This window comes from Anolis carolinensis, chromosome 5 (assembly GCF_035594765.1).
Source record: "Anolis carolinensis isolate JA03-04 chromosome 5, rAnoCar3.1.pri, whole genome shotgun sequence".
NCBI lineage: Eukaryota > Metazoa > Chordata > Lepidosauria > Squamata > Dactyloidae > Anolis > Anolis carolinensis.
Window position 1 is genome coordinate 187287290 of NC_085845.1, and position 11089 is coordinate 187298378.

Consider the following 11089-nt stretch of genomic DNA (forward strand, 5'->3'; position numbering starts at 1 on the left):
ACCCGCATCCTCTCCCTTTCTTCTCTTGTATAGAAATCTTAAGAGAAAATTTATTAGTTTTGGGGGATGCCCTCTGTGTCTCCATTAAATCAGACGTGTTCATACTTGGTCCATGTTCAAGCAACTTAGCTTTGATTAATGTCCTGAATCTCCCCAGACCTACCAATTTCTTTGTAATTTTTCCATATCTACAATGTATATGTAATTATGACTAGAGCAAACTATCATTCTTGGTATGAGCAATAGGCAAGTTAGTATATTTTGGGCTGAAGCGTTTTCAGAACTAATGAGGAAACATTTAATAACTATGAGGTAAAGTGAGGAACTGGATTGAAACTTAATTCAGGTGAGATAGAACCATTACTGGTTGGGATCAAATAAATCAGGAACAGGAATATAGGTACTCTCTAATTTTGATGGGTTACTTCTTATAAAAATACAGGAATGCAACAAGGGAATCCAGTACTTGTTTTGCATATTCATGCAACAGAGATGACTTTTTACATGCTTAAGATAGACTATTTAATCTGCAGCCAGATCTGAAGAAAACAGATCTATGCATTCATGTATTATTAGATTCTACAAGGGACTACTATTGAAAAGCTGGTCCAAAATGATGCTTTGAATATTTGTTGGGGCTGGATAGGCAGACCACATAGTATTCTACCTCTACTCAGAAAATCAATTTGTTTCTTAGCTAGTCTTAGATCTTAGCCCTTAAAAAATTTCATACCAGCGGACCTTAAATACTTCCAGTACATACATCTTTGTACATATCCTGCTCTGTGTCACTGCCACCTAAGATCCAGAGATGGGGCTTTTGAGGAGTGTCACTTATGCTATGGAAGCCCTGTACAATGAGGCCTTGTGGTTGACATGTCCCTTCCAGTCATTTCTGAATTATGGAGATGCTAAGGCAAACTTGTCACAGACTTTCTTCAGGAGATTTATTCAAAGGAGGTGTGCCATTGCTTCCCCTATGGCACTGAGAATGTGACCTGCCCAAGTTTGTGGACTCAAAACGTTGTTTCCCAGAGTAGTAATCCAGCATTCATTCCATTACACTACACCGACTCTCCTATTGCAGTCTACCTGGCACCATTATCACTTACTTTTCACTGCTTGCTGAACACATTGCTTTATTTGAAAGGCTGAGCATTGCTCTGGAATGTCTGTTCTTACTTATCTGGTTGTTATTTTGTTTTAATTATTTCTGTTGTTTCAATTATTTATTGTTTACCACTTTGAAAAAGAAGGGAACACCTGTTTGATTCCAACGAATTAAATAGCAAAATATTTCTTGTAATAATTCATTCTATAATTCTACAATATAAACATACTATAATAGCGTAGAGAAGTGGAAACATAATAAATTTAAGTCTTTAGCCATGATACTTGTAGTAAATTGCTACGTTGAATATAATTTGGAATGACATTAAAATAAGGTACTAAGTAATTTTTTTTTTTTGTGTGGGATAGGAGGAAAGATAGACCAGCTGTCATGTACGCTTCCTAAGGAGCTGCGGGGGAAGGACATGCGCATGGTGCCCGTGGAGATGTTTAACTACTGCTCCCAGCTGGAGGATGAGAACAGTTCTACTGTACTGGACAATATTGGCCCTCCTTGCAGTAAAGGAACAACTGCTCCCAAACCTAAAGCAAGTTCTGAAACAGAAGAGGAGCCCAGTGTGAGTTGCCCCCAGAAGCAAAGGTACCGGCCTGTCAGTGTGCGCCGAGCCATTGGCACAGTCATCATAGCAGGAGTAGTTTGTGGCATTGTGTGTATCATGATGGTAGTGGCAGCAGCCTATGGTTGTATCTATGCATCCCTCATGGCTAAATACCATCGGGAGCTGAAGAAGAGGCAGCCATTAATGGGTGATACCGAGGGTGAACATGAGGAACAAAAACAGATCTCCTCTGTGGCATGAATCTAGGAATCAGTGGCAGTGGATACAACAGAGGCCTATAGCCTGGGCAGTTTTGCTTCCCCCCAGACATGGAGATGGATTGTGCTGCTTTCTCTTTATTCAATTAGTCAAATATGCTTTATCAGGATACCTGGCTCTGGATTCAGTCCATCTCACTTTCCCCTATTCTCATGTAATTCCAAGAGAATAAATTGTAGTCAGACTTCAAAGGCTCATCACTTCTCTTCTTTGCAGAAGACTCCCCATTAATAAGTTCACCTGGGGAACTCAGGCAACCTGGAATACTTTTCATCCCGCTTCACTTTCCCATAGCATCACAGAGCCTTTTGAAAACAAAATGAGCAGCTGAAGGCACCAAGCCAATTCCTGTTAAAACGACTAAAAACTTCACAGGTTACTGTGAGTGGGGTCACTGACATTGCCAGATGGCAATCCACTACACCCACTAGCTATATGGGTGGGAGAACTCATTTCACAACAACTCCAAGACCAATGTACGTGAGTGCATTATAGCAACAGAGAGCCTGACCTCCGTACTTTTGGCATAAGACAGGAACTAACATTCTTTAGAATAAAAAGCAGCACCTCGCACATTCATTCTGGCATGTGCCCTCGTCTACATACTAAACAATTGGGACAAATGCATTAACAAAGGCTGATTACCACCTATGTAAACAAACATTCCTATACATACCTGTGTTGCATTGCATACCACCTGTACATGCCTATTGGTTAAACACAAAACATGTACCAGCTCATCCTTGTCATATGGATAATTTATGAATCCTGCAATTATCATTTAACAGTGCTCGAAAAGGAAAGATGGTACATGAGAAGAAACATGATGAATGCTATTTAACAAGCAGTTATTTTGGAAAGGCTAGTATGCATGGTGCACAAGGGAAAATGTTTTTTCCCGAAGACATTGGAGAATTAATCTGAAAGGCTCTTACCAATCTTTGTGGCAGAAATGGTCTCTCTAAGGATTAAGAGGCTGCTCTTGCCTTTCTGATCTCCTTAGTGAGTATGTTAGGGAGAAATCCTGAAGTGGTTGTGAGTATATCAAACACCCTGGAGGTCACAGCGAGAATCATTTGTGTAGCCATGCGGCTGCTTCCATGTATGCAGTGCAACATAGGGTGGGCCTGATGGGGAGGACTGGGGGCATGATTTAGAGCTAGAAAAACAAAAAAACAAAACAAGGAGACTCTGTGTAAATTGAGAAAAGGAGAAGCTGTGCACAGATCTGAAGATGTTAGTCAGCTTTTCATGTAAACAGTCAGCTGATACAGGCATACATATATAATATATTCACCTGTGGGTTAATATACCAAGAACCCATATAGGAGTCCACCTAAAATCATGGACAAAATTAATGTTCTGAGAAACATCTTTGGACATTATACATGACTGCACTTAAACACACATATGAGCACATGCATTTGCACATCCCTCAGTGACCCTATGAATTCGAGCCCTGAATACCTTTTGCAGGTCTGTAGCACATCACATTAGCCTCATCTCTTTTCCAACTGATGGCAGAGGTGCAGAAGGGGAGGGGCGGAGAATCAGCATAAGGACGCATTTTATATCAGTGAAAGTGGGATAAAGTGCTGTCTCCAGGGGAGAGTACATATTACCATGGTAACCTGCTCTAGCCCGTCACAGCGGGTATTCCTGGGATAGGAAGCTGACACAAGAGGTCGTGCAGCCGCAGTTTTTCTGGATACTGTGATCCTTGCAGTCATGAAACAACCTGGCAGCTGGCCCAGATTCTGAAATCTCTCTCCAGCAACTCAGGAGCAGAGCCCAGCAATCACCTTAGCTGGGCAGGGACCCGGTTACCAGAGTTCTTCCTTCTTTTCTTGTATTTCTGATGCCTTTAGATGATCTGTAGTTCTTACTTTGGCTGTTCCTGATGGTTTTGAATAGAAGTAGTGCTCGCTGCCTTTTAATTCATCCCCAAATGCTCTATCAGCAAACAGGAACACTGTGAAAGACTTGAGACTCCATTCACGGAGCAACAATTCAACCCTTTCTCATCCTATTTGCCAAGGACTACCAGATCCAAAAAGATGGAATATACTTCTAGTACAGAGAAAATATTCGATGGAACTTCAGGGAGGTCACTATGGGAAACTAACTGATTGTGGCATTTCAGTTTATGAAGCATGTGAAGAAAGTCAACATTAGGGCAAGGAACAAACTCCAAGAAAGGAGCAGAAGGACTGTCTTATTGTGTACCATCTATATATTGCAGTTCCTCCAAACACCCAGCTCCACTCCTGCTTCATCCCTATCTGATGGGTAATCTAGACGGTGTGTGTATGTCTATACTGCTACTACTATTTATATACCCAGCAAAACAGGACTAGCATTCTGCTTGCTGGATATACCATTCCAACATTACTGTCTTTATCATTTTCCTGAAAGAACTTACCTCTGTAACATATTGGACAGCACAATCATACTTGAAATGGGATTTATGTCAGAGCTGTATATTTATAGATCTCTATTTTACTTGTAAGGAATAATGATGACATGTTTGCACAAAAGAAATGATGTGTGCATTTGTGTTTAGGGGATGAGAACAGGGAAAATAAAATAACAAGTGGAAGTGAGAGGTGAGAAAACCCCCTTCCTCTTCCCATCCCCTATTTTCACCTATGACACATTTCCCTTTGCTGCCAATAATCTCTTGTTTCCCATGTTTTGTGTTTAATTACAACCTTAAACTTTGTTCTAATTTCTCATTGAAATGGCATAGAGCTGACCCTGATACTTCCACATTTAGAAATTCATAAAAGGGAAGTAAGTGAAGGGAAGAAATAATAACTTGTAGACCAAAGTAGAGGATGACGAATGGACATTGGTTGGTCCCAAATATACTAGAGAATTTGGGAGTAAATTGTTTATGGCAGTGGTTCTCAACCTGTGGGTCCCCAGATGTTTTGGCCTTCAGCTCCCAGAAATCCTAACAGCTAGTAAACTGGCTGAGATTTCTGGGAGTTTAAGGCCAAACCATTTGGAGACCCACAGGTTGATAACCACTGGTTTATGGAGAAACTTTTAAGTGACTTCAGAATGCAATAAGCTGATCTGAGAAATGTCCTCTTGAATTTACTGGGAAACTGTGCCTTCAGTTGTAATTTGAAGTTCTAGAGCACAGGTGTCAAACACAAGGCTCGTGGGCTGAATCTGGCCCTCTATGTCATTTATGTAGCCCTCCAGATGCTGGACTACAACTCTTGTATTCCTCATCATTAGACATCATGACGAGTTGATGGGAGTTGTGATACAGTAAATTCTGGAAGGCTGCAGTTTATTCTGTTCAGTCAGGATAGTGGGGTCTGAATTTAAATACAAGGCTTGTGGATATGATGTCTGATTTTAAAATGTCATTTAACCTTTCCTAAACCGCAGAGCCACAAGTGATACTGGGATACCATCCCCATTATCCTTAATCTGCATGGCAGATAATCAAAAGTGATGGGAGTTGTCGTTCAAGAACATCTGGGGACCCAGACTGAGTAAATACTAAAGAGCACCAACCCTTAAGTGAAAAAATTACAGTTGTCCCTCTATCTGCGGCATCTCCATCCATGGATTCAATAGGCCTTTGAAGGCCACCACAAGGCTGATGTGCCCCTCGATAAAAATAAGTTTGACACCTCTGTTCTAGAGCATACATAATTTACTACTCTTGAACGAGGTCTAGAACCACAGAAATTATTTAAAAGTTCTTGCATCTCATCATCTTCCCAGCCCATTGGCCAAGATCCACCTGCTGAGAATGCAAGAATTTAGAATATCACCATTTTTGTATTGATGCAACTAGAACTGATCATAGGTGTGGGCAGTGTAAAGAATTAAGATAAAAGTATGGATTTCCAAATTCAAATAGTGGTATTTCATATGAATAGAAGCTCACATCTAGAATATTTCAGAACTGACAGGTGGAACTGAGAAGGTAAATACTTCAGCAATGGGGCCCTTCAGCAGAGTCAGTATAATCCTTCTAGTATGCATGGCTGTAACAAAGTACCTATGCTAAGTCCAAAATACTACCAGCAGTGCATGGTTGTGTAGCATATGTGAAGGAGTTTTTTTCAGGAGTTCAGTGATAAGATGACACCACTGTTAGAATTTGTATATACAAGTCCAAAGGACATTTTCACAAATGATAAAAACAATGCACGCAGATTATTAACGTGGCACTTTGGAACGTTATTGTTGCATGGTCTAACATGGGAAACAGCTTTGATAACTGCATACAGAAGTCCCTAACTATCCAGCTACTAATTGTAATAATCTAACAAAAGCTTCCCCCTACTCTATGTAAGAACTAGACCAGGTTTCAAAAACAAATGGCCATGACATCACTGAAAACAAAACAGCCTGCTTTAATATCTTGACCTTTCCCAATAAAAACTGATTGGAAGATTATTAGAAATGTGAAAATGCTGCAATATTAACACCTATAATGCATGTGGCATGTGATATCACTGCGGAAATATGCATGCATAGAGTTTCAATACAGATTTCAACATCATTTGTGAAAATGTTCTTTGTGCGCTCCAGACTATCAGGTACGGATAACAAATAGCTGAGAGGATACAATAAAAATGGCTCTTGGTAGCTGGCCAGAAGCCCCAATGAAGGACAATTTAATTCCACCAAGAAAGGTGTCATAAGCAAGAAATATGCTCTCCTGTGCTGGTAGGTCAATACAGCAACCAGAGAAAATGTATATATCTCTCTCTAATACAATTAGAAAGACCCAGGAAAACAGGGATAGGCACAACTCCTGGGGAAAGGGGCAAGAGGGATGGACAGGTGGTGCATACAATCCTTTTTTCTTTCTGTTAGAATTTAAGAAAGAACAATATGTTGTTGTTTTTTAAAAAAGCAGCTGAAGGTATATTATATTTCTGGCTTGTTGTTTTAGAAGAATAATAAAGAATGTATTTTCCTAAGCATCTCATGTTTTACATTTATTTTGTGGAAATAACACACTCCAACTTCTTTGGAGGTTTGATGCAGGAATTCCATAAGAACAACAGTGGCATAAAAGTGATGTCCTCAAATACACAAGAAATTGAAGGATTAAGAAGTAAAGCTAAGTGAATTGCTTAATTTTGATTAAATCATGTGCCTGTGAATAAAAGGCAGGCAGACATGTTACAGCAAAAAATAAAGTCTTGCTACACTTTAAAGGCTGGCATAAGCTTTCATGGATTCATTAGATTGTATGTTTACCCTCATTTGATATACACAAACGTTCATACAGAGACACCACTCCAATCTTTGCACAATGTGCTTTTCTTTTGTGTACCGTGTTTTTCCATGTGTAATAACAATACATCTCATGAATTCTATCCCATGAAAGCCATGGCCTATAATAAAAGCCTTTAGGGTGACACAAGGCTCTTTGTTATTTTTAACACACTGCAAGACTTGCTGGCAATCTGAGAATCACCAGCTTAATTTAGATATGAGACCATTCATACAAGTCATGCTTCATTTAAACATTTATCCAGAGACTTCTAGGTAGTTTGACTGTCACATTATAGCTACATTTCATTGGTCATCCCAAACCAAAAGAACTTTTTAAAAAGGATTAGTTCATATTGAGAACAACAAAAAATTAAAGCTACAGCATTCTCTAAGTTTGAATTCCAGCCTCTCAATGAAGATTTGCATCAAGAGAATGTGAAACTACGTGAAAGAGACCCTAGGATTATAGTCTACAGCACAAACTAAACATGAGTCAGCAGTGTGGTGGAGGAAAAAAGGTTAATGTGGTATATTAAGCTTCATTAATAGAACAATAATTTCCAATTCATGAGAAGTGAAGGATCTAATTTATTTTGCACTAGTCAGGCTGCATCTGGAATCCAGTAAGATCACATATCCATGGGGGATACATTCTTGGACTTATCGTGAAAATGTGAAAAAGCAGATAATATCAAGTCCTACTGAAATGAATTACTTCTATCAAAAGGCCTTAGAAAATGCTAAAGAGAACTCTTCTTTAGCTTTTCTAGGTCTTTCGTTTAACTTTATGGTCAATTTCTGGTAGAAGCATATCATAAAACTGGCCGGGAGGATCTAGAGCAGTGGTTCTCAACCTGTGGGTCCCCAGGTGCTTTGGCCTACAACTCCCAGAAAGCCCAGCCAGTTTATCGGCTGTTAGGATTTCTGGGAAATGAAAGCCAAAACATCTGGGGTGCCACAGGTTTAGAACCACTGATCAAGAAAATGCATACAGCAGAGTTTCTCAAACTCAGATGTTTTTGATTCCAGCTCCCACAATTCCAAACATGCAGAATAATCACAGGATGCCTTAAACCTACACCTGTTGATAAACTCTACAAGTTAGCTGGCATTGCCCCGCCTGATGTGCAATGGGAAGTTGCAGCTAACAGTGAGAGAAATAAGGTCGAACATTGTGAAAGCCACCCACTGCATGACTATCAGCCTCCTCCCACCAGACTCAAATCAAGGAAGGGCTTCATGAGAACCACCACTCCTCTTGATGTTCCTCCACGAACAGCAAGAGTGTCCCTCTGGGCAGCTAAACCAGGCAATTCTAACTGGATGGTCCCCCGAGGGTCTTCCTCCAGGGGCAAAGCAAGAATGGGCAACTTGGAAGTCCCTGAACAGACTCAAACAGTGGAGTGGGCAGATCTAAAGACAACTTGGCAAGGTGGCACTACCTGGAGGAATCCTCCACCTTGTGTGACTGTGGAGCAAAACAAACAACTCCGCATATGTATGCTTGCCCACAATGTCCTGCCTCATGTACGGAGGAGGAGTTGTTTAAAGCTACAGACAATGTGGTCGCTGTTGCCCGCTTTTGGTCTAAAACTATTTAGCTGCTTGTGATTTCCTTTATTTCATCACTTTTAAATTTATTTATTAAGCAATGCTTTTGACACAAAATAAATAAATTCGAAACAGCTGGTAAGATGGCTGGGATTTCTGGGAGCTGAAGTCCAAAACACCTGGAGGAGCACAGTTTGAGAAACACTGAGAGAATATATCTTTCAGACATGGGTAAGTGAAACAGTGGGTACTAGTCTCATGGATACAGAGGTCACACTGTACTATGTCCAATTCTGCATGCCATAACCAAGTTCAGAGGAGGACGGTGAAGATGGTCAGTGGTATCATATTCACATTCCCACCTATTCCTCAATAAAGTAGAAGTGCATTGGCAAAAATGCATGTAGAGTTCTCTACATTTCTACTTTCAAATCTCTCACTTCCAGCATATGGGATTGTTCTTTTCTCACTCTCCCCTTTTTTCAGCCCTTTCTTTCATCATCATGTTCTCTCTCCTTTCCTTCTACACGAGCAGCTGCTCTTCAGATATTCCTTTCTCTCATCTTCTCAACTGTCATTTATCAATTGTAACAGACAATTTCAACCCCCACAGACCATCTGCTTTATAAAAGGGTTGCTCTCCTCCACAGGCAGGACTATTCTTTTGACATTCTGTTGCTTGACATAAATCTGGGCTATTAGAGACAGTGGTGTACAAAGGTGCTTTGGGTTGGATCTAAATTCAGATACAAGGTTCAATCTAAAATTATTTAGCCTTTAGGCTAGCCAAGGGTAATCTTTGGTTAATCAAAGATATGAAGGATGTAAAGAAATTGAAAATGTGTTCCCTGAAGCCATGTGGCCTTTTCAATAAAAATGATAATAATTCCCAGCAATACAAGAAAGTATTACAAAGAACCCCAGGTTTACTTATATTACAAAGGAACAGCTATAACTCAAATGGCTTACATTTGTCAACACAGTATTGCCACTGATATTAACAGAACCATACTTTTTGTGTATCTGTCCACAATCATTCTTCATCCCCATAGGAAGGTACAATGTGTAATTGCTAGTATCTTCAACTGCAAGTATCTAAAAGCATCCGCGCTTGGAAAGACCTCTGCTTGAGGACTTGCACAGATGCTGCCAATTGAAGTAGGCAGTACTGGGAGATATGGACAAATCACACAGCAGAAGGAAGCTCCATATGTTGAAAGAACAAATAGAATAATTGTATTGGATTTTAATGCTGCATTCATCTTCCTCCTTGTTTTGTTCCTTATTTAAAATGCATCTTTTTTTAAAAAAAACTTGGAGAATTGTATTTTCCTATGCACTTCATACATCCTCACTAGTACCTATGTTTAATCTGCAATCTGCTCTTGAAACATGTGGGTGCACACATCTTACAAACATCACTACTAGAATAAAGCCATAAAATGCTGAGGAGATGTTTCAAAATAGTGTGAGTTTGGGTTCTGAACAAAGGAGAAGAGGACCAGAATGGAAGCAGAACTGATAAAAATGACAATAGGCTTACTAATGGAAGCAGAAGATAACATCCAAACAGAAAGCACTATAAAGTCATTCTTCTGCTTCTAGCTCTGCTGGAATTGAGAAAACAAAATATTCCCATTATGAACATACAACAGAGGAAAGCTTTAAAGAGCTACAAATAAGATCCAAACATCTTATGGAATTTACTGCTGTAGTATGGCAACTATCTTAGATGGCTTAAAAGAGATTATGACAAATCCATGAAGGTCCGATTTATTAACAGCTGCTATGACGACTACACAAAAAACCCACATTCATACACAACATACTAACACTGGTTGCTTAGGAGAGTCAATGTAATAGTAGTATTGCCTTCATGATGTTCCAGTAGACATTACAGAAATTTATGGACCGCTCTGGAAAACATGATCCTGGGCTGTGTTGACCTTCGGATTGACCCAAAAGAACACTTCTGAAGCTTGTATAATGTACACTGGATTCTTATGTATGAATTTATGCAAACACCTGATATATATTTATGTGCATTCAATCGTGCCAACTTCCAACTTAATTCAGAAAAAGTACTATCGTAGTTCATAAAACATTGTACAGGGTATTTTAAAAAGACGAATCCAGTTTGAAATTGCTATATATCTGCAACCACAAACCACTCATGAATGAGATTCTTACCACTTGAAAGGATGGGAAATGGAGTTTTAAATGATTACTGTTAGATCAGCAAACAAACTAGCCTCAGTCATTCACAAGATGACAAGCCTGTAACATAAAACCTAACTAGGTATTCTCCATTTACAAGGTTATTTTTTAGA

At 39.6% G+C, this 11089-nt stretch overlaps 2 protein-coding genes across 7 annotated transcripts in view; one reads left to right on the forward strand and one right to left on the reverse strand.

Moving 5' to 3' along the window:
• lrtm2 (leucine rich repeats and transmembrane domains 2) overlaps nt 1-6910 on the forward strand; it is a 52233-nt gene extending 45323 nt beyond the window's left edge. For all 3 annotated transcript variants that reach the window (XM_008110462.3, XM_016993612.2, XM_008110463.3), the window contains one exon: nt 1480-6910. In XM_008110462.3, the coding sequence (XP_008108669.2) occupies nt 1480-1931 (452 nt within the window). In that variant the 3' untranslated portion in view covers nt 1932-6910. The remainder of the gene's footprint in view (nt 1-1479) is intronic.
• Nucleotides 1-11089, reverse strand: part of cacna2d4 (calcium voltage-gated channel auxiliary subunit alpha2delta 4) — a 228961-nt gene that overhangs the window by 111725 nt on the left and 106147 nt on the right. The gene's annotated exons all lie outside the window — the stretch shown is intronic.